The sequence below is a fragment of the Strigops habroptila genome, chromosome Z, assembly GCF_004027225.2.
Source record: "Strigops habroptila isolate Jane chromosome Z, bStrHab1.2.pri, whole genome shotgun sequence".
Classification (NCBI taxonomy): domain Eukaryota; kingdom Metazoa; phylum Chordata; class Aves; order Psittaciformes; family Psittacidae; genus Strigops; species Strigops habroptila.
Genome location: NC_044302.2, coordinates 44,750,278 through 44,775,125, shown reverse-complemented (window position 1 = coordinate 44,775,125; position 24,848 = coordinate 44,750,278). Strand labels below are relative to the sequence as shown.

The 24,848-nt window shown below is 42.3% G+C and overlaps 1 protein-coding gene and 1 long non-coding RNA gene across 2 annotated transcripts in view; one reads left to right on the top strand and one right to left on the bottom strand.

The window, feature by feature from the left end:
• The first annotated feature begins 1,155 nt into the window (after positions 1 to 1,155).
• On the top strand, positions 1,156 to 24,727 carry LOC115600832. Its single transcript, XR_003989182.1, has 3 exons — positions 1,156 to 5,009; positions 9,445 to 9,452; positions 24,718 to 24,727. It is a non-coding gene; the product is annotated as an uncharacterized LOC115600832 (long non-coding RNA).
• The window catches only part of MOB3B (MOB kinase activator 3B), a 103,251-nt gene continuing 91,953 nt past the window's right edge, over positions 13,551 to 24,848 (bottom strand). The window contains exon 4 of the mRNA XM_030470210.1: positions 13,551 to 18,633. Coding sequence (XP_030326070.1) covers positions 18,604 to 18,633 — 30 coding nt within the window. The 3' untranslated portion in view covers positions 13,551 to 18,603. The remainder of the gene's footprint in view (positions 18,634 to 24,848) is intronic.

Sequence of the window (24,848 nt, the reverse complement as noted above, 5' to 3'; positions counted from 1 at the left end):
TTTATTCTGTAGTAATCTGCAATTCTGCAGTGATTAAAAAACAGAGACCTTCAAATAGGTATAGTATGAACTTACAAATGGCAAAGGAACACCTGGTCTTGAGTTCAGTGAAACATGTCAGATCAGCATGTCAAGCCAGATTTTTTTAGTGTGATGGTATGATATTAGAAATACCAATGAAAACACCCATTAGCTGTTACCTAGTTCCTCCTCTTCCTGGGAACTCTCATCTTCTCCTCCTTTGGTGACGAATTTTGCTACAAGCAGTAATAATGAATAAGCTGAAGTTAGGCAGGGTCAATCTCTTGGGAACAGAAACTAAGTACTCACAAAAATCCTAGTCTACTTATAAATATTAAGTCAAGAGCATTTTCCAGATTCATAGAATCATAGAATCATAGAATAGTTAGGGTTGGAAAAGACCTTAAGATCATCTACTTCCAACCCCCCTGCCACGCGCAGGGACACCTCGCACTAAACCATGTCACCCAAGGCGCTGTCCAGACTGGCCTTGAACACTGCCAGGGATGGAGCATCCACAACTTCCTTGGGCAACCCATTCCAGTGCTTCACCACCCTCACTGTAAAGAACTTCTTTATATCTAATCTAAACTTCACCTGTTTAAGTTTGAAGCTGTTATGCCTTGTCCTACCACTACAGTCCCTAAGGAAGAGTCCCTCCCCAGCATCCCTATAGTCCCCCTTCAGATACTGGAAGGCTGCTATGAGTTCTCCACGCAGCCTTCTCTTCTCCAGGTTGAACAGCCCCAACTTTCTCAGCCTGTGTTCATACGGGAGGTGCTCCATCCCTCTTATCATCCTTGTGGCCCTCCTCTGGACTCGCTCCAACAGCTCCATATCCTTTTTATGTTGAGGACACCAGAACTGTATGCAGTACTCCAAGTGAGGTCTCACGAGAGCAGAGTAGAGGGGCAGGATCACCCCCTTTGACCTGCTGGTCACGCTTCTTTTGATGCAGCCCAGGATACGGTTGGCTTTCTGGGCTGCAAGCACACACTGCTGGCTCATGTTAAGCTTCTCATCAACCAACACCCCCAAGTCCTTCTCCGCAGGGCATGACTTTTGATGGCTGTGTATGGAAGACAATGTGCTATTTGCCTGTGATGCTCTGGATGAGTTAAGTTTTAACCCAAGATCCCTTTCACACTTCTTGGCAGAGTTGGTAAGTGTAATAGCCAGCATCAGCATGTCACTTCCTATATGCAGCTGGTCACTCAGCAAAAAACCACGTTACTATTATAGTCCCTTTTCATAATCATCAATTGTTAAGTCTAAATTGTAACAGAAATATCTTAAAGGAATGATTCAGGCAGAACTGGAAAGGGACTGTGTCAATCTGTACACAATGCCATGTGTGTTGACAGACACTATGGCTTTACTTATTTTCTGCCATTAATTCATAGGTGGGCTATCTTTAAACACCGTGTTGGTGATCACAAAGGTCACCAGTGAGCAGTAGGTAGGATAAGAGGATTCTGGAAATGTAGTATACAGTTTCCCACTGCATCGATGATATCTTCTGCTACTTACATTTCTCCTGCAAACTCTGAATACTCTTCCTTAACAGATCTTCTCCATCATCAAACCGGGACAGAAGTGTGCTTGCAGAAATTTCTAGATGAATACATATTAAGTTAAACTCTGCCATGTAAGTCTGGCATTTTCCAAAGAGCACAATAGGAGTATTCACACAAACAGTCACATCCAAGTGAGAGAAATGGTTTCCAAACTACCTAGTTGTGCTTTAACTGACAGTCATTTTCACAAACGAACCACCCATTCTCTTTGAAAGTTTAGATTGCTCTGTTTTGTAACTGCCTAAGTGCAATTGAAATAGGTGTTCTGAAGGCCACGTTTAACACGTTTCTTCCTTTAATTTTTTTATTCATAACCTGTTTTGTTTCCAGTATAAAACATGCTTATAAACTAGTACAAATTCCAAATGTGATTAGTTCAAGGACTGAATAGTACAGCACAGTTCCTCTCTCTTCCATCTTCCCCTTCCTGATGCATTAGAGTTAAAAACAGTTAACTAAAATCTTTTCCTTAGAGGGGTGTTTTATAATTCCATTCTCTAACACTATAATAGTCTGGTATTACAAACCTATGTAATTCAAATATTGCCAGAAAAAGAGCCAAGCTGACTTTGTCCTTGAGGTGTTCTATAGTCTGCTCTTGTCCCACCACAGATAGCCTTTTCATTTGTCTCCTGTCTGTAAGCGCTAGGCATGCCATTGCATGATCAAAGAACAGGGTTTTGTTCCAAAGACATAGCTAACAGGATCCTAGATGCATTTACCCAATCTTGTTACTAGGAACTCCCCAGTGAATTTGTGTGAATGTATAAACCAGTCAGTTGGTTTGTGTGGAGACAGTGGCTCTGTGAAACAATACCATGTGTAGAAAACATTATATAAAATATATATAAAAGGGAGGATTCCACCTCACATAAAATTTTGAATACCTGATCTTGAGATGACAGAATGTTTTACTTTGCAACTTCACTTCATTTTGCTAGTTTATGTAATCTTCTTACCAGGACTTTGTTTAACATTAGTGTTTTTTTCATTGTCATCGACATCTTCCTTCTCTTCTTCCAAATAATCTCCAGCTAGCGCCACTTTGGAGTAACCCAGAAAATGCTTAGTCAATAACTTCTTAGTGAAATATATGTTGGTTTAGTAAAACAAAACAAAACAAAATGAACCCTCTCTCTGCTGATTATTTGACAAGCTGCAGAATACCTTCAATGCAACAGGTGACCAAAAGCACTTTAGTAAATGATAAAGCAAAACTATTCACTTTTTTAAATGCTTTTGTAGTATTATTGAGATCTCAATAGTCATATGATACTGTGTTTCCAAATATGGCCCGTTTCCAGTAGCTGTGTGCATACACTGACATTCAGAAACTGTCTCCTGCATCAGGCTTCCGCTTTGCTCTAACCTGCAGCCTTCACAGCATGCCAATGAGAATATTTCTCAGTTAAGACAAAAAATTATATATGCTAAGAAAACGATGTTCCAGTCTGGGGTCTGGAGCGTAAGACCATGTCTGCAATGGCCAGGAAACCAACAGTCCTTTTTTCACCTTGTGAAACAACTGTTTTTCATTTCCCTTTGTGCAAGTGAATCTGAGAAGCAGCCAGCCAGAGAAAGAGTCAAGTATTTCAGTGTTCCTGTTTTGAGTTCCTGACGACTGAACTCTATTGTGTACCTGCAGGATTGATTGTCTCTGCACCATTAGAAAGCTTAGGAGCAAACCTTGTGCAATTCTCATTTAAACTCATTGGTTGGCTCACAGAACTTTGAGCAGATGCTCTTCTCTCTGATGTTAGGAGCTCTAATGGTTATGTTCTGACTGGATGCTCTGTCATTGCTGGAGAGGCTGGGCAAGCTCTGTGCGCTTTTGCTTCCTACATGCCTTTACACCTGCACACAGGGAGAACAAGTCAAACTGTGGAAAATGCTTTCAGAACAACAGTGCTACTGCAGTGGAAGGGAATGGACTTGTTACACTCTCTGAGGAAAAACTTAACCAAAAAATAATGAGAGGAAGAAATACCCTCTGCCTTTTTTATATCTAGAGAATGTAAGCTCTGCAATATTTTTCAACAGAATAAAGTTTTGATTAGAACATACCATCACGTGAAATGAATTTTCTAGTAGTCCCTGCAGAAATTAGGAGGGATAAAAAGACAAGCAAAGTTACTTTCATAGTGGAAACGGTGCTACTTCTCCAGAGATTATCTTGGTCTCTGTGCTCTGCTTAGTCATGAGAAGTGGAATACATCTTCCAAGGTGGGGTACTGTGACATCATCATCATGCTGAGAGCTGTCATGAGGCAGCCAGAGGAGAACACAAGTTTTTTTTGGTCTGGAAAGACCCCACAAATGACACTGGAGTAAAGACGACACTAACTTAAGGTGATACAATTAGTCTTACAAATGGAGGGCCTTATGGATGTAGAAGGGCTGAATGGCTCCTTTCCATGTAACTCCACACTCTTAAACCATGCTGTGGGTTGCTCAGGGGAAGAGTGCGTTTGATAAAAACAAATCAGCCTTCTCCTGATGAAGTCTTACTGCAGTACACATCCTGCAACTCCATCTGCAAGCGTAAGATCAACACAGCTTTCATTTCTCACCTATACTTTTTCTTGACTGCAAGCTACAAGTGTTTCAAACCCATGTTTCCAATTACAAGGTTTTTGTCTCAAGACTTCACTGCTTCAAAATACAATGTGTTTTGTTCAGATAATGCAGAATGTAGACTTCTAGTACTACTTGGCATGGTTCATTTTAAATGAAAAACCTAGGGAAGGTATTGTATTCCTAATGTGTAACAGTTTGTCAAACTGCCTATGTGGCTGCCACTGTGCCAGAGCCTTTTAATGAAATTTTAAGGCATGGGAATCATTCTAGCTTGTGTGAACTGGAAAAGGGACAAAAAAGATTCAAAGCACAAACCGCAAAGGTCCTACATTAGTAGGTGACATAGCTCCCTCTGCTGACTGCAGAAAGAAAGTTTTATAAAAGGTAAATGGAAAAATGAGTTCGAGGAGAGCGAGACCAACATAATTATATGAGGAGGACGGAAGTAAATGTGAGAGAAACAGTGTTGTTTTCGCATATTGGGGATGGCGCTTTGCAATATTAAGGTTTTGTAATACTAAGGCTTTGCAATATCAAGACTTTGCAATACTGTGGCTGGGGCTAAATTACTAAGGGGAGGAAACAAAGGGTTTGAAATACCATGACTTAAACAGACAGACTCTGTAGTTTAAAACAATGTCATCTTTGGATGACAGACACACTCTGTGGTTAGAAAGAATGTTATCTTTGTACAACCTATGAAACTAAGCCAGTGCAAACTGGTTCTGTAGTTAAACAGTAGGTTGAGGTACCACATGTCTGCCAGAGAGTTATGAAATTGAACCATAAAAGGAGATAGATAAATAAATAAGAGGAAGGGGCATACGAAATCGAGTAAGGGGAGATGTAAATAGAGGCGGGACAGTTGACGTGTAGGTTATACATGTCGGATAGGCTGTAAACCTTGGAGTACCCAACTAAGAGGGAAACAAGGCAGGGAACTTGCAGACAGGATAGGAAATATAAATCAAAGTTCTGCTTTTGCTGTGTGTGCCTAGTTGCCTAGACACCTGTTTTTGCAAAAACTTTAATAAATAGCTGCTGCTTCACTGCTGTGTCTACCCTGAGCTTTTACATTAAAAGTTTTTATCTAGAGACCATTTCTCACAGTAAATATTTAATCAACACTCACATGAACTGACTTACTCGTTGACCCCATGTTACTCATGTAAGCAAAAATGTTAAAGTTGGTGAAATAACACAAAGAGGAGAAGGGAGAGTGTTTCTGGGGTGGCACATACAGATCCAGCCTGCAGCTTTTGGTGGTCCGGTAAATGAACTGTGATCTCACAGCTATCGCCCTTCCTGGAGGTATTCAGTTTTGGTTGTAACAGTCATGACTTTTTCAAACTTACATTTGGACATGAGTATTTGAACCCTTTTTGGTTCATGACATGCCCTTTTTTAACACCTGGACACAGAGAAGGGCTCAGCCCCTGTCTAAGGCTGACTGTATTCCAGTGATAAACCCCTCATTACAGGCGAGAAGAGTGACATGGGGACAACTTGCATGCAATAAATGTGATTGCGGGTAGAGCGCAGAGGAATTCAGGTGAAACAGAATGGGAGCCCTATGATTAAGTACAGTGTGGTGGCATAAAAAAGGAGGACTCATATTCTGAGCAGTCTAGAAGTGACTGATTGGCTAGTTAATGAGCAGGGACATAAAGCAACATTAAGAGCTACCAGGAAGTTTGTGCTGCAAGACACGAGCAAAAGTGACAAGGGGCTGAATTAGCAGAACTGGATGCATGGTAAACAGGAAGCTATGGGGAAAAAAACAGACATCTAACACAACATTTTAGAAGATTTTGAAGGGAGGGGATTGAGGTGAAGGAGTAACAAGGAACTGTGGGTGGTCATCAACAGCCTTTTACCCCAGGGTCCAATGATGTTGTGTCACCAAACTGGATGAGTATTCCTTACCCTCCTTGTATTGCTGCTGTGGGGAGAATGAAACCTGAATAAAAGAAAAAGAAGGTGATGATGAACATAGAGGAGAAGCGGGGGTGAAGAGAAGGAAAAAAACCCAAACAAAAAAACCAGTGTTTAAACCAATGCCACTAGCTTCAAATTACTCTTCCCATTTACACTGCAAGTCGCCTTGGAATCAGTGATGTTCTTTCAATGCTTCAATTCAATGAGTGCAGCTAACAGAGGGAGCCTGGCTGTCCAATAGTTTGTGCAACAGTGGGTGCAGGAGGAGGCAGGAACTCCCCGGAGAGCCATGCCTGCGTGCTCAGCACAGTGGTTGTGTACCACCGGGCACAGTCCTGAGCACCCACTGGAGCAACTGCTCCTGGTCTTGACCCAACTGGGACTCCCCTGGGAGGACACAGGTCTCTGGGTGAGGGCTGAAGTGCAGAGGACTGGGGCCTCACTGAGACTGGGGCAGGAGATGGTGCCCTTGCTCATAGAAGGTGTGTGCTGCTTGAGGAGCTGTGTTGCCAAGTAAAGGAGCAGCAAGAGAGGGTCAGCAGGCTGCACAGTCTCAGGTCCACAAACAAAGAGCTTAATTGGGTCATGTCCAAACAAAAGCCTGAACATCTGGTTGTCCCAAAGGAGGGGCATGCAGAGTCTGTGCTTATCAAGCTGGGAAATGGAGACTCCCTCAATGGTGAAGGCCGGGAGCTGGTGATTTCCTGCAGCAGGAGGACCACTCCTGCTCCACCTGTAGATCTTCAGCTACAGAGCAGGTTCAGTGTCCTGACAAAAGTGGAGGGGCTTGTCCAGTGAAGCAGGCATGCCAGCAGAGCCTTAGCCCTGCAGCAGCATCACGAGGAAGTGAGAGGAACTCCCTGCCGTGAGGACAGGTGCCCCATCTGCTGACCTGGCTTGCTGTAAGAGGGAGCTGCTCCTTGACAAGGGCTTGGGCATTGTGGAGAGACTACTGGTGCCTGTCCAGCCCCTGAACTAGTACCCTCCATGTTCCTCCTCATGGACACCAACTGATGCTACCAAGGAGGCCTAGAGAGTACCATCTCCTGCAGATGCATGGGAGAAGATCTGCATAAGCATCATTGCTGCTGCTTAAATTACTGACTTGATGGAGAGCACACGTGGGCAATATTGCCATGCATCTGATCTGCCATAACTGAAGCTAAAGTAATGGTTGTACTTCTTAATGTAGCACATACTAGTTATTACAATAATGTTTTGGAATATAGAGGCCAGCCAAGTCAGAGTGACAGCTGAACAATAAATGGCACCATAGTAGTCACAAAGTGCATCCTGAGGTACCTTTTATTTTCTTGCAGAAGGAACTGATAACAAAAGTAGCAGACAGGAAATGTAGGTCTCTGCTTGAGGTCACAAAACAGCAGATTTAAACTGTCCCTTCATTAGGGATGTCCAAAATTATTTTCAAAACTGACATTTGTTTATTTACATGGCCAAAACCACCTCCACGCTTTAACCACAGGTGAGTGAAATTATCCAGGTGGGTTGTGTATGTATTTTGCTTCCATACATAGAAAATTAAGACACATGTGTAGATCTTTATTATACAGATAATCTATAACAGGTGCAATTAATTTCAGGATACTAGTTCTTAGCTGTCTTGCAATTAATCTACAACAACTTAATTGTCTTATTACTTGCTTTTCTCATTCTACCATAGATCACAAATTCTGTTCCATTTTCATTTGTCAAGAAATAATTATACTGCCTGACATCTTAATGAAAAAGCTACAGGATCAAAGTTAATGAGATCCATCTTGTTAATTTCCTGCCATGGCCTTTGAAAATGAATAATTTTCCACACATAAATGTATATTCCATTTAGGACTATCTCTTCCTCTCTTTGCCCTCGTGGGGTTGCTCCGGAGGGGAACAGTGTTCACCAGAGTGATAGTACCTCCTGCCTGTGGAGGATGTTTGTGAGACAAATGATGTAATTTTCTATGATTTCCTTACTTGACTTTTTCCCAAAACAAATACCATAGGAGGTACTAACGAACCTCCACACACCAAACAGTCACACATACCAAAAAAAACCCAACCCCAACCAACCAACCAAACCAAACCAAACCAAAATAAATACAAAGAAGGAATCAAAACCCCAGAACACAATATAATGTGAGGAACGTCATACTGATCTACAAACTAATTTCTGCTCAGAAAACTCTTAGGTCTATCCCAGTCTGCCCATCAACCACAGAATTGGGTTTTTAGTTAAAATCTGCAAACACAGTACACTGCATTTCACTTTGAAAGAGAATACAGATTTTTCTATCTCAAAACTAAAAAACCGTATAGTGATTACACAGCAACATTAAGCACTGGCAGCTCCAGTGCCATTTCTAGCATGCTGATTCCTTGCCATTGCTTTACTCTGGGCAGGATTTTAGGAATTCACCTATATGAATTCTGGTTTGACAACCAAGAACAAGGCTTGATGGCTTTAGCCCACAGAAAGGACACAATAAAAAGATTTTGACATTTCCTTATTCTTTTCACATCACCCCAGGCTCAGAGCAGAAGGCCAGAGGCAGTGCAGCACAAACATTTACAAAAATAAACCAAAAAACCCCCAAGAAAACCCAACCTGAAGTGCTTGATGTCTGGAAGCTAAAACAGCTACAGAAGAGACGTTCTGATTTCATTTTATTTAAAACACAAAAGTACATGGGCAACAGCTGAAATTTGTACATTCACATAGGAATCAGAATAGAAAAGATACTGTTGAAGAGTTTTCACTTGAAAAAAAGTAATCTGTAACAGTTTCCAGCTGTTTTGCTGGGAAAAGCTAAACACAACACTTCACTTTCTTTATGGTCTTCTTTTATTTGGTTCAAACAAAGTGCTTTCTCCTTTACTCATGCTGCTATTTGCTCTGCTCTGTACCTCTATCATTCCTTTTGAGCAAAGCAGAAGCTTTTTTCATCCTTCTGAACGTGGCACATAACAAATGCTAGCGGGATCTAATAACTAGCCTCTGGCTGGGCCCCAGGCCCTCAGGGAACAGCCAACCTGTTAGAACAATTAAGCATTTTGGATGAATGCTTCAGGCTCACTTTGAATCCTGCAAAACCACCTCCAAACTAAGAACAGGATATGGCAATAAAGTTTAGTCCCATTTGTTATTCCAGTCTGTTAATGAGTGAGCTGATGCAGTCAGGCATTTGAACCACTCACTTTATAGAGGCTTGTTTGAACTCAGGGGCAAGTTTTGAGTTTTGTTATGGTCCAGTAGTTTGATCATTTTTCAGTTTGCAGCATGACAACTTGTGGAAAAGCAGTAACAAACTAAAGACATTGTGTTGCCTAGCACCTGCAGTGGTAGTGTCAGAAACAGCAGTGCAGGCTTCAACCTCACACTCCAGACCTACAGAGTAAACCTATCAGGTTGGTTTGGCAGGGCTTTCTTTTGTTTTGTTTTGTTTTTCCTTTGCCTGGATATGTTTCTTCTCTGCTGTACTTTATTTTTGAATTGTTTTTTCCAATGGGCAGGCATAAAGAACAATGCATGTAAGTCTTTCCAATGAAATCAGCTTGTGAAATGTTTGCTAATAGCAACAAAATGCTGTGTCAGACTAAAGTAGCATCTTTACCACCATTTCTGCTCATATCCATTCAGGTTGCTTGAGCTGGGAACCCTGACAGGCATTCAGACACTCATCTGTCAGTAAAATTCAGTTTCCTGAGCATTATTTGGAACAGATGTCGCAAAGCTCAGGATCATGCCCTGGTGACACATAAGTGCCACTTATAAGCTGAGTCTTTCGAGTCAACTCAGCCTCTTCCTTTAGCCTAACCTTCCTCCCTAGCCTTCCCCAAGCTATATGCACCAGCTCACAAATGCATTGTGTACCATCCAGCTTGAGAATCATAGAATCACAGAATAGTTAGCGTTGGAAGGATAAATGCATGTATTTAGATGATTAGGATTTTGGTTTAGTTATCCCTGAAGAGTTTGTCAAGTTAGTTTGATCATGCTACAACTACTTTAAAACCGAGCAAGCAAGTAAGTGGATTAATTTGGCATAGTGTTAAGATGGTTATTATGGTGGCAACTGGGAGGGCCAGTGGCTTAATAACTGTTCAGGTCTTACGTATGTGTGCCACCAGAACTACTGGTAGGTGTGAGAGTAACTAGACTGCACCGTTAGTGTATTATCACTCGCTAAGAGAAAGTCTCAGGACGTCAAAACAGGTGGTACTTTGGTTTTCTTTTTGCCATTAACATAAAGTGCATTTACTTTACTAAACCTTGTCTGTTGGGAGCAAAGCAGGACAATCTGTGGAAACATCTAATGGCTTTTACAGCTTGAGCCCAGGAGAGGCTGAAAGACCCAGGGACCTGTGAGTGACACGTACTCCAGTGCAGCATGCCAGCACAAAGCACGGGACATCAATCATAGCTAACTTCAGACCTATCTGCAAGACTGAGGAGGTCTTCCAGACCTGGGCCTCAATTCTGCTACTCTCTTTTCCCTCATGAATATGGATGCCACTGGGTAGAAAACAAACTGTTCAATGCTTTGTCCAAAATGTCAGCACTGCTGAGCCAGAGGCTACCAGCAGTGAAAGATGCAGCTACACTCAGTGTGTTCCCAGCCACACACAGAGAGCAATTTCATTGCTCCATCCACAGGAATATGAGCATGTTCAGCAGACTGCTTCCCTTGCTTACTTGGTGAGAGCGATGCCACTGCTTAGAAGCACTGTCATTGCCTCTTGCTGAGCAGCAATGACAGCTACAAGTACTGCCAGCTGATGCAAGTTGCCCATTTTAAGACAGCAAGCAACATGACAGGTTCTTAACACTGAACTAAAATAAGAGTCCTGATTTGCAGAGCTGAGTAGCCTGGCAAGGTTTTGCAGTTCTCTAGGACTCCGTGACACAACTCCTGCTAATACAGTATAAATGTCAAATTTTAGAATGGCCTGGTTTTGGTTTTGGGTTGCTGTGGGGGTTTTTTATTGTTCTACTGCTAGAATGTGATATAATTTGGCTTACAGCAGGAGAGAGGCTTGATTTACTGTTTATGCAATAAGATGCCACCTCCCCTTCTAACTACTGCTACCCTTTGTGCCATTTTGATTTGTGAATGCTTAGTAATTACCTACAGAATGGCTTTTTGGGCTGAGAGTTATGTGTAGCTTTCACTCAGCTACTAATGGTGCTAGAATGGCCCCACTTATCCAAATGCACACACCAGGTGGTGACACCTTCAGATGGCCAGTCAATTTACTCGAATTGCTCCAATTGCTGTGACATACTGAATACAACCCAAGGGCTCAAATCAGGAGATCCATATGGTGTATGGTGTATGGTTAATCAGGCAGGTCTGTTCATTTTTCAGTGTCACCTGCTGGGATTGCCTCACTTGTATTTGATGTGGAGGACCGTGAAGAGCAGAATGGAATAGAGAAGGGAGGCTGAATCCTGCTTCACCATCATATCACACAGCAGCAGCCAGTCACCATCCCAGCTCTAGTGGCAATGATGCAGTGTAGCAGGGTGTGTGGCACAAAATAGCCAGTCCCACTTCTCCCCTGCTGCTTCACTCCTTCGCTGACCCAGGAGGTGCCTTCACTTTGCTGTTCAGCTTTATGGATTTTTAGAGAATCATAAATCATAAATCAGCTGTATGATTTTTAGGGAAAAAGAGGCAGGCATGAAGCAAAGCTGGGAGGGAAGAATTTACTGCAGCTCTTCCCCCCGACAGCACAGGTCTCTTCTGGCCTAGACAGACAGAGACAGAGTCTGTCCGAAGGTCGTCATCATTGCTGAAGAGCCTGTACCCACTGCTGTAACTGCAGGGTCAGCACACCACTGGGCTGGAGGCACTGCTGGAGTTGCTAGTCCAACCCCTCACGCAGAGCAGGGTCACTTCGAACAGATCGCTTAGGGTTGTGTCCAGCTGTGTCTTTCAATGTCTCCAAGGATGGAGACTCCACAACCTCTCTGGGCAACCTGCTACCATGTCTGACCACCTTCACAGAGAAAAAGGTCTTCCTCACGTTTGTCCATTGCTTCTGTCATTGGATACCATGGAGAAGAGCCTGTCTTTTGCATTTACCTCATCAGAAGTCCACACATACGGATTACATTCCCCATGGGCCCTCTCCAGGCAAAACAGTCCCATCTCTTTCATTCTCTACTTGTGTGAGAGATGCCCCAGTCTATTCATCATCCTTGTGGCCCTTTTCTGCACTTGCTCCAGCCTGCACCGTGTCCTGCACTGGTGAGCCAGGACTAGACCCAGTGCTCCAGGCATGTCTCACCAGGGCTCAGCCCTTGACCTGCTGGTGACACTCCTCCTACTGCAGCCTGTGAGGCCTTTGGCCTTGTTTGCCAGGAGGGCACATTGCTGGGTCATGGTCAGCTTGGTGTCCACCAGGGCCCTCCCTGCCTAGCTGCGTGGCTCCTGCACATCCTGATGCCTGGAGTTGTTCCTCCCCAAATGCAGGACTTTGCATTTCCCATTATTAAACTTTGTGAGGTTCCGGTTGGCCTTTTTCTTCAATTGTTGAGGGCTCTCTGAATGGTGGCATATCCAAATGCACATGCTACCTTCAGAAACCTCCCACTTCCCTTGCCATTGGGCTTCCTTCAGCTCTGCCAAATTGCCCAGCTTCCCTCAGCAAGTATTTTCCAGTTACTCCATTAGTCTCAGCATCAACAATCTTCAGTTCCTCCCCACCATCAAAGAGACACGCAGGTCAAGCATCATCTCTTCTTCTCCTGGGTGCCATCTCTACACAGCCACCAGCCATTCTTAACCCCTATGCTCCTGCTCCCCTCAAGCTCCATAACTCAACTCATATTCAGTGTATAGTAGCTTTATACATAATAATGAATCTACACATGTGGTTATATATGTTTTAGGAGTCAAGACAAAGGACAAAGAGAACAGTTCATATGAGAAAGCTATAAGTCCATATGCTGGAGATAGTTTCTGTTGCCCTATCGGACCTCCATTTCCTTCTGCTGCAGCCAAATTCTAACTAAGGCTCTTTAGTTTCAGGAGATGAAACTTTGCCTTGAACTGGCTTGGTGCTACTTACATGTCCCTTACATCTTGCAGTGTCCCATCAGGAACCAGCTGAAGAACATGGTGCTACCTAAGCTTGAAAAATTGTCAGGGAAGACCTGGCAGGGTCTTTAGCTTAGCTAGAGAAAGGCTACGCACATGGCTAGTCCAATCCCACTGGTGTCCATGAGAAGACGGTCAGTTTCCATTAGCGTGACATTTGGTTCATTTTTCTTGGTGCCACATCAGTGCCAGGAGGGCTGAGGAAATTGTTGCATTGGCAGCAATGGTTCTAAATCCTTGGAGCCTGCCAGGAAATTCCACCCCACAGTATGAAAACCACACACATTTTTCTTGTTAAAGAGTTAGACCCCAAACAACTTCACAACACTTCTGCAAGGTTAAGTTTCTTTTATTCATATTTGGATTTCATTGCTTCATCTACTAGGATTGATTTGAAAAGTAATCTTTCTTTTAATGACTACAACAGTTAGCATCAGTCTCTCTTCCCATACAGCTGAACCACCATTCAATAACAAACAGGACCAAAAGAGCCTAAGACACACCTGACACTATTCCAAACAGCACTGATGCATTGAAGAAACATGGAAAAGGAATTGACCACTTAATTCTTAGAAAGACTTATCCCCACTAAAAACTATCAAAATGAAAAAGTGTGTTCTGTGGAGGATAGCAGGGTGTGTACATATGCACACACTGTACATACGCACACACAGACACTTCCATATGCATATCCCCACCCAAACATATATATATTTATGCGCATGCACATACAAGCACACACATGTATTAGACTGGACAACTAATTATTTTTTTTTCCCTGGGAGGATATTATTTTAGCTCTTCATTATATTAGATCTGTCTTTTAAACAGGAAAACTTATTAAAACAGAAAAGAAACAACTACTTTAATAGCTCAAACTTATTTGGCTAAACCTTGAAAACCACTCTCTACTGAGCATGAAATACATGAAAAATCAAGTTTGATAATTTCAGATTTAAATGTATACGACTACCAGTTCTTACTACTGATATGGCTTATTTGCCCTTGGAATATTCTCCATAATTATTTAAGAAAGTCTTTCATTTCTTCCAATACATAGGAAAAAATGTCTAAACGCTGACCACTTGTCTATACCGCATCCCTCAGTGTTATCCGCTTTCTAAAGCAGTCAAAGCATGTTAAGCGATAGCAAGCACGCATCTTTTTTAGACACAGTGCATCCTGTTTTGCGGTGGTGACAGGTACCTCCTGCTCTCTGCTTCTGCTCTTCTGAAGACATAATGCAAACTCAACCCTTGTTGGTCTCTCTTCGGAGCGCGCAGGTGAGCGATATCCTTTTTGGAGGCACAGAGAGGTGAGAAAGCTGGTTTTCGTAACAACATTGTCCTTGGGAAAGCAAAAAGAAGATTAAAAGGCAGAAGGCCACCTCTGAGACCCCGTTCCCTGAAAATGTGAGAAACCTGAAGAACATGGGAAAAAGGTAAGAAAAGGAACCGCTTTTTGTGAGAAGGCTCCAGGATGTGTAATTTATTCAACCCAAAGTACAAAGGTGCTGAAAGACCCTCCTAGACTATTGTTAGTAGTGACTTCGTAATAGTGGCTTCCTGACTACAAAGGGTACTGTTCTCTGTGTCCTTTCCACATTGCTCCAGGAATTTTCTCACACATGATCACTGGTACAGTGTTTACCCCTTAGGCTTCTGCACATCTTAAGTAGTTTTCTGTAGGTCCCTACAGAGTTACACGTTAACTGCTCTCCTCCTCTTTCCCTACCTTGTTCTTAACGAATCCATCGGTCAGGAGAATCAAGTACCTTGTCTGGTGCACATTTTGCTGCTTAGAGCTTGAGGTTTTGGAGAAAACTCCTGTTTTCTTAAGTACCAAACTTCTCTCAAATCTGATGGAAAATATCAATTTCACTGCTGAGTATCAGTAAAAAAACCCCCTTTGATAGACCCCGGAACTCCATCCTTCATAACACTGAAAGGGAGGTGACATTAAGATTTGTTTTATGTTGCATTTATGACTACTGTGACACTAGTCTATGTTCATACAAAGCAGAAGTTCACTGCAAAATCCCTTATTACAGAGACAATCAATGAAAGCTATTATGTCTTTAATCACCGAAGGCAGTTTGGTATCACAGGAACTCTTCACACTCTGAAATAAAGCTGTGGTCTCAGTCAGCTGAAGTGATCCGTCTTACAGTGCCTTGAAACTTAACACTAACAGCATATCTTAAGACAAGTACAAGAGTAAAATAATTGTTTTTTAGGCAAGAAAACCTGATTGAAAAAGTAGAAAGGTGAATAAAACCAAACCAAACCAAATGAACAAACCCAAACAACAATGTCCCCCTCCTGCAATCCCAGAACCATATGGAATGCTGGAATGATTAGGAACATATACAATTAGTAAGATCAAGTAGAAAGTTTTTCTCAGTAGGTGAAAATGGTGCCTCTGCATACAATCATGTTTAAAGTCAGTTCTCATTACATATCCTGAGGAATCACATAAATCAGGACCTGCAGTTAACAATGAAAACAAAATTCTGTCCAGATGTGGCCCAGAGCCAATTATTGATGTAGCTGGAATCCTTGAGCATGAGATCCAGTAGGACGCTGCGCCTCTATCCTCTATGGGAAGGGATAATATGATACTTTTTCATCGTGATGCTGCTTTCCAGACATTATTCTTATTGGCATACCACATACCAGGCACAGGAAAAGAGAAATGGCCTACAGCATGAGATGGGCTGGCTTTGGCTGAACATCTCTGCTGTGGAAGCAAGCGTACCTGTTTGGAGGCGTATTTAGCCAAAGGTGAAACTCTACCATTCAGAGGAAGTTTATTTTGTCACCTAGCAATCTCAATGTTCTTCCCAGCGGAATAACAAGTACATTTTGCACTTCTTTGTGGCTGGTTCAGCTCCTGGGTTGTAATGGGCTTTTCCAACTACAGGAATTTTGGCCAGGTCAAACACAAATCCTCTAGCGTAAACTCTGCATTTCCCTCCTTTGCCTGATACAGTGTGCTGTACTAGAAAAGGAAACACAAGAGTTTATGACAAACAGTTTTAGAAGAAGGAAAATACTCCAACAGGTAAGTTTTGCATTCACAAAATTGACACATTCACAAAAAGGTTATTAAAATATAATCCAAAGTAACTGGGAACAAATTCTACTTCATCTTCAGATGGCTACAGTAAATAGACTCAAAACAGCATATGGTAAGTAGCATAATAAAATGAAGAATAAGTTATTTTATGCATATAATACCATGGTTTTCAATTTATGTAGTGACTTTGATCGTTATGCACAAAATTTCACACATTTGCGTCGTTGTGTTAATCTTTAAAATACAGTACTGCAGTACTGCCCAGCCACAAGAACAGCAGATGGCAACTGACCACACTGAAATTCAAGAGCACTGTACCAGCTACAGCTCCAGCACCAACAGTGCAACAGCCCAGGCACTTTGGAGGAGTTCAAGAAAACTTTTTGTATGCAACTGATGTTGTAATTCCAGGCAGCCGTCATCCACATGTACCATGTACGTTCTTCCACGGATGTAACATTTCTCATCTTTAAAATTAGGCAACTAAGTTTGGCAGCAGCTATGGCAATGAATTCCATGAGCTAGTTGTATCCTGCAAAAGTGCCAGCAGGCCAGAAGTTATCTGTGTGCGCATTCCAATCCCCAAAGAATTAACCTGATTGCAAAGGCCACCAAAGGAGGTAGGAACACGTCAGTCCATCCCCTTGAAAGCAAAGGATAATGCTGCTTTCATAATTCAAAGATGCAGAAAAGCCTTCACCCTAGCTACACGGAATGTTCCCAGACAAAAGCCCTTTGTCCTGGAAAGGACACAATCACTAACATTTACAAGCCCTGTTTTAAGCAAGCAGGCAAGCAAATCAGAACATACCACACTATGAGCTAGAAAAGGTTTGCTGTTACTCTTTAGTGCCTGCTACCCCTTCATTTTAAATGTTCCAGTCACTGCATGACCTGTGAGATTTGCTCCTGATACTGTCTCAGAAGATGTAAACATACCTAACTCACTTGAGAAGAAGGCAGCAACAGAGTTCAGCACTTACTCAGGAAGGAATAATCTTTCACAATAACACAAGTGTGCAAAATTCATTAGAAGGCACAAAATATGTAAGTGTGTTCCACTTGATTCCATTTACTCAGCTGTATGTCTCTTGTGATCTCTCTGTGAAGTATTGCTTTAATATTATTTTTAATTTTTCTTTTTTGTATTTTAGAAGAAAGCCTCTTATCAGGGCGTATTTGGCATAGAAGACTTGACTTACTGCAATGCATCCTTCCAGGCTGTCCATACATGAATTTGTTAAGTTGGACTGAGCATTGCAAAAAAATTTTGTGTTACCGCATTGAGGAAAGCAAGCCACACTGCTGGACACTGTTCAGACGCAACAGAGACCTTCACTTTGTCCCTCCTGCTCTAACCTTTATGTTACACATCTTTGTTCTATCTTCCTTCCAGGAAGTAACTACATTTAAAAACAGTAACTAAAATTAAGTTTATTTTTCCCTGAAAAGATGAATCTTTAAGGTGAATGAGAGAGATCCTTTTTCTAAGAGGACCGGAGGATACCAAATCACACTGCTGTACTTCACCAGGTATGTCAGGAAAATGCTGACTGCAGCAAAGATACTGAGCAGATTTGCTCTCAGTCACAGAATGAATTCAAAGAATAGATTTCAACACTGCAGAGCTGTATCTGGATTTCTATTCATGTAATTGAGATCAGAAACTGTCCCCCTGTCACCCAATTCGGAGTCACAATGAAGCACGAACTGCCTCATCAGCTGAAGGACATGGCTGTGTTCCTGGAAACACAAAGCTTGGAAACACAAGGCTTTGAGAACAATGGCCAAGCCTTGGGTGGCCTGGTGAGGGGTGGGGGGCATTAAAGGCTAGACGTCTTCTGCGATTCCAGATTAATTCCAGATCATCTTAATATTCTGCTGCACTTGGAAACAAAGCACATACCAAGAAAAAAAAGAAAAAGAAAACAACAATACAGTTTCATTTCAAAACAACTAATCTGGAGGTCAGCCCAAGGACCTGGATTTCAGTAAAGCTTTAGCAGCAGGAGCACGGTCTGTCATTGTGGCTGAAGAGGTTCTTATCCCTCATGGAGGAGCTAGAACTAATATGAAATTGATTCTTCTTTTTCTCAATAATCCATGTCGCTCAGATGAGGTTCCTAGCAGCATATTCAGGGCTAAGAACACTGAAAGTGGCGGAAAGCATTTGTGAAATTAACTGTGGTTCCATCTTCCCTGCTTTCATGGATTAACAAGCAGGCTCAGTCCACAAGGGCTGTCACGTTCTTGAACTCTGCAGTAAGAAAGAAACTGGACTTTGCTCTTCTTCAGTAGATAGCTTTTTAGTGACACATCCTGGTTGTCATTTCTTTCTGTAAAACAAGAGGGGAAGATTGAAAAGCAAATAGCATTTGTTGTAAAGTGTGCACACACATCTTCCTAGTCAATACTTCTGCATCTCTGTAAATGCTCTTGGTTTTATATACCACTGTGGTTCTGTTCCCTCAGTCACTTTCAAGGACAATGAACATAGCTGTCAATTAGCATGCACCATTTTGTCATTTTTGTCAGCTTTAATACCCTACTAATTCCCCACGTAAATGGTGCTGCATCCCACAAGAAAGAAATAATTCACCTGCAAAAGCAAGAAACCTTTTAATTTAATGTAAGAAAAAGGATTTCAATCATTGTCATTGAAGCTGGGGCCAACAAGAAACATGGAGATACATTCTTTGCCGAGTTATTTCTGCCTACTTGTGGACACAAAGGGTACATGGACACAAACCTTCTTGAAGACTTGACCAGAGCTGTAGCATGGGGTCTTGGAGCATTCACAGACTCCATTAGGAACTGGGATTTGGGATCCATATAGACTTTTTTCTAATCTGATTTATGGGTACTTTAGTACGAACTCTCTGGTAACTGCCCCATTCTACAAGACTCTTCGTATTTGCCACCAGATTTTCTAGAAAGAAACATCAGATGGTCTGTCTAATAGCCATTCACATACATGGCATAAATGTGTGCCGTTTGCTGCCAAGGCTGAACGGCTGCCACATATAAGGGTCACCGCAGTTGTGTAGGTTGTCCCTTTAGGTCCTCTTTCATAGTGTCTCCTGACCATACAGCACTTCCCTTGGAAAATCTATACCAAGTTATGAGAAGATTTGAAAATCTTCTCAGCTGGCTTCAATAGTTTGTCATAAGATCACTAATATCTAGTACAAACAGCTTTCTGACAGTCTTGTAACTCTATCTCTGTCCTCAACAGATCATTTCTCCCATGCAGAATTGTAGGACCTTTTTCCTCTGCCAGAATTTTAGTTTTCATTTCTTGTAGATTCATAAACTATCTTGCACCTCTGACTGTTTTGCTGCCACACATGTAACAGAATGTAATAATGTCATTTCCAGTTGTTATAAAGAGAATGGTAATTAGTACAGTAATTTATACTGTAATGTGTGATCTCCACAGTGATCCATACAGTGTTCATGGAAAAATCTGTGTCTTTTCTCCTTAAATGTTTTTGGGGCATGAGGTGGGGTGTGTTTTGTTCTTCTTTCTAACATTTGCAGTTAGGCTTATTCCTTCAGAGCAAGGAACACCAAAAGCAGAACTTAATATAATTCAGCACACTGCTGTACAGCTTCCTGCTGCTCTATACATAAGGAGATACAAAATGCCTCTCCTTCTTCTTTCTTCTTTCTTTGAGGGATCATAAAGAGCAACTACAGTAGGAAGTAAAGAGCAGCATACAATTTACTAATACATCAACACCATGATAACTGACCAAAGTAGGCACCTAGAAGCTGGAAAAACCCAGCAGCACTCAGTTTGACAGAAAGCTCTACCCAGGGAGGACAGGCCAGTTCCACAAGCCTTGGTGTGGTTTGACACCACGCAGAAGTGATACTGAGAGGGTCTGACACTGCTTCCAAAGCTGATTTTCCCATCTGAGGATGCCCTGATGCTGCCCTGGCAGCTCCCAAGCATCTGCTCTCCGAGCTGCCTCCGCATGTGCTGCCAGGCGTGTGCTGCTAGGCTTTCGTGTGGGCTGAGGGGACACACGCCTTGTGGAGGCTGTTCAGCACCTTCCTCTGCAAAATCTGCTGCTAGTAGAAAGGAGACAGAACATGCTCAGGAAAGGAGCACTTGTTGCCAAAGTCTGTGATTTCTTCCCAGATTTTAAATTATTCCTTTATCTCCCTTATCTGAAGATTAATTAGGTGCTAATGCTGCTTGAAGCAGCATTAATCTTTGCAGTCCCATGCATGTCTATACTATACTATCAATAACCACAGCTGATCTGTGAGGTAAAACACCATCACTTTACTATTCTATGATTCTATGATTCTATGATTCACTTCTTTCTCCATCTGCTGCTGAACAGATACTTGCAGACAATAGCATCTTATTCTGTGAGAAAAGCAGTAAAGAGGGTAATGTGGACACTACTGGAGTTGTTGTAAACTTGGTCACCCTCCTCCAGGAGCAGTGGGAGGCAAACTCCCTCCTGATAGAATAATAAAACATCGTAAGCAACACATTCAACATGCAAAATGGGTCTCCATTCTAATCTCAAAGAAAAAAATGGCATCAGAGGCAGGAGTTTAGACACGGGTAAGTGTGTCTAGGCAAAGGAAAGGGTAAAAGCCTAGGTAATCTATGCATAAGACATAACTAGAGGGCTTTAAGCCAGTTTGACATGTATTTCAGCTATGTGCAGCTGTGAGTGCTTCACTGCTCTAGAGTTATGAAGCATGGACCTACCATGCCATCCCTAACTTTTCTGTAGTCAGAGTTTATATTTTTACAGTAAAACAAATTCTCTCGAAGCCTCTCCCTCCCTGCATGTCTGGGTTTTTGTCTGGTTATACAGTTATATTCACGGTCTCTTACATCCACTACATCCTATTCCACCCATCCTGTCAGGAGAATGTTGCTGGCAAATGGCTCTGCAGTTTTCTCCCTGCTTCTACTTAACAGGCCTTCTGTTTCAACACCCGCTTGGCTTTGGAAATGCTCACCAAAGTTGTAAAGTCAGAATAATGTTAAAACTTACAAAACATCATCATCTCTGATGGACAGAAACTTCCTCTGTGCTGATCTATATTGTTATTGCTAAATGAAGGACACAGAAGTACAGACATATAGTCACATTGCATTCCTGCATATATTTGCTTAAGCCTTTACTGATTTCAGCCAATGACAATGAAACAGATGTGCTTTTTTTGAACAAACAAACAAACAAAAAGCAAGCAAGCAAAACAAAACCCCCATGATCCTTATAACAGTGAACTGGTACATGTTTTGCGAGAGTGACCTACTTCCAGTTGTTTGTTTCTTAGAGGAATTTACAATAGGGAAGAAAAAGAAACAGGAAATGGTTTCTCCAAGAGACTGATAAAATTATGAAGTGGGCAAAGAAAAAGTTAGCTTACTCAAAATGCTGGTGAGAATGAGAGGAAGGGTCATACCCACAGCATCCATCGAGGCATGCTGTGTGCTGCAGAGCCTATTGCTGAGCCTTTAACAGACCAAACCTCTCCTACTTGCCAAACGCTCCTTCTGGGATGCTTACCTTTAAAAACTAATCATCTGCTCCTCACAGATCCTACTGGAAAATCCTTTGCTGGTTCTAATGGGCACCAGGGAACTTGGTACACAGGTCCACTGCACTTAGTTCAGCAGAGAAGTCCCCCTCAAACCTCATCAAAGATCTGGCTCCTTAGTTATTCTGGTGGTACACAGCCATTAGGTGAGCACTGCCTTTGACACAAACTCAAACGCTCAGTCTTCTTCAGTAATTCCTAAGTCCTCCTGACTTTGTGCTTCTCTGAAACGTTACTGAATTTGAAAAGGTGTAAAGGCATATTCTTGAGTAATAACTATCAATTAGAAGCACATAAGGGTAATTCCCAAACATGTGAAATGACAACTAGCTGTTGACTGACTCTTCTGAGAAGGCAGGAAGACTAGAAATGCTGACTGTTTGGTTTAAGGTACTGTGATACCCAGCCGCAGCTGGATATTAAATATAATATACAGGCTAGACAGACAAGTTAGAGAATCAGACACAGAGACACAGACAGGCACACACAAACATTTTTAAAGATATTTAGAACTTTCAAAGTCTTCCTGTGGTGACTAAACACACAAAATAACATTAACAGAAACTCTCCATACCAGAGCTTTTGATACCAGATGCGCTTCCTCTTGAAAACGCATCACAAGAAATTTCAGAGCATTATTCTGTATCACTGCATTCAGACTTGCCCCTGCTTTCAATTTTGGGTTACATAATTAACTAAAAAAATGAAGGCAGAAATAAATGCTGTTTTTCAAAGCCAAAATACAAACCAGAAAATAAATTCTCGATCTTATCTGTGTGTTGAGTATGGCCAAAGACCAGCCACTGAGAAGAATTTAACATAGAACTGACTTCCAAGTAGCTTAGAGAAAAACATTCGTCATTCTTTGCCAAGTCCTTTAAAGTACTGCCTCACTTGCTGGAGTTAACGCTGACAAGCCACTTCGTTAGCACCAGAAATCCATCTGGTTTGTTAGTATCTGTGATTTCTCAGAAGGATGCATTCCTCAATATTTTTCAGGGACTACCAACCAACATGATTCCCCAGAAGAAGGGAGAAAAGCAACACACAGTCTTAAGAGGGTAATCAATTTTCATCTCTAATGGATATCTGGTTCTCTCCCCTCCCTACTGCTCTAACATGTGTGTCAGATATATTCAGCGCATAAATCTATACCTAACTGTTTTAACTTCCACTTCTCAGTGCATCTTCAAATAAAGCAGGAAAAGAATGGGAAAAATGTGACATCTTACAGCATGCATGAGTAGATGAAGAAATCTTTGTAACAGGACAAAGAATGAGTTCTCAAATAAAGAATCACATTCTTCTAAGAAAATAATGTTTCTGTGCTTGTGCGAGTCAAATGTGGAGTTGGCAAAACGTAAGGTATAAAAAACCAGGTACCACCTATGTACGAGTATCTAATGGAAGCAAGGGGTTTGGAGTCTGTCCTGTGCAAAAGCTGATGGGAAAGTGAGTGAAGTGACATAAGTAAATAGTATAAACGACAGTATTCTGTAAGAACACCAGAAAAATTAATTAGTGCAATGATCACCTTCACTAAAATCAGGGCTGTTTTAAAGATCTGAATCCTCATTCAGTGTCCATGTCCCAGCCCCCACCTCCACTTCCTCAAATCACAGCTGCATCGGGCTTACCACTTCCTGCTACTGCCAGTTGGCAAGCCTAAGGATGATATGATAACAGCCTGTTTTAGCCCTTTGACAACTGTTTTAAACAAGGTGAGGGTGGAAGATGTGAATACAAATGTCTCAGCAGAAGAGTGGTTAGAGGAAACTTATTGCCTCTTGACAGGAAGGGATACACTGCATGGAGGTGCCCAGCAGCTTGGAAAACCTGACCAAGAAGCTGATAACCAAGGAGATGCCAGCAACGGATACCATGCCTAGTTCACTTGTCCCAACTAACTGACTTAGAGAAAACAACCTTCCACATGCATCCTGTCACATACTCAGGTATTCAAACACTGCAACCCAAAAAAACCCCAACGTTGCCCAGTCTTACCATATCCTTATGGTTAAAGAACTTAACTGTAAAACAATCCTGTGAATAAATACATGATATTGGGCAGGAAGTCAATACACAAACAATCCTCCTTATCTGTGCGGTTCATGATTGAGTGCACCCTCAGCAAGTTTGCCAACGGCACCAAGCTGCGTGGTGTGGAGAATGCCGGAGGGAAGGCATCCAGAGGGACCTTCACACACTTGAGTGGTGGGCCAATCCCAACCTCATGAAGTTCAACAAGGCCAAGCGCAAGGTCCTACACCTGGGTTGGGGCTATCCCAGGCACAGCTACAGGTTGTGGGAGAATGGATTGAGAGCAGCCCTGCAGAGAAGGACTTGGAGGAGTTGGCTGATAAGTTCAACATCAGCCAGCGTGTTCCTGAATTGTTCAGCCTGGAGAAGATAAGGCTCAGGGGAAACCTTAGAGCAGCTTACAGTGCCTAAAGGGGTCTACAAGAAATCTGGAGAGGGACTTTTTACAAGGGCCTGTAGGGATAGGCCAAGGGATAATGGCTTTAAGCTGTCAGAGGAGGGGTTTAAATTAGACCTTAGGGAAAAGTTCTTTAGTATGAGTGTGGTGAGGCACTGTCACAGGTTGCCCAGAGAAGCTGTGGCTGCCCCATCCCTGGCAGTGTTCAAGGCCAGGGTGGACGGGGCTTTGAGCAACCTGGTCTAGTGGAATGTGTCCCTGACTGTGACAGGGGTTTGGAACTGGATAATAAGGTCCCTTCCAACCCAAATCATTCTGTTATTCTATGATTACAAGGCTCTCCTGGAGCAGACACAAGCATCACTGGGACATACCTTTCTCCTCCTTGCTCTCACAGACAGAAAAGCAAGCAACACCTAAGGGGAATCTCATATATACACAGAGAGGCCCATTGATGTACCCATGGAGCCAGTTCACAGTCTTTTTGTTCAGATCAGAACCACAGAATAAGTAGATGAAGAAGCAAAGGGTTTAAAA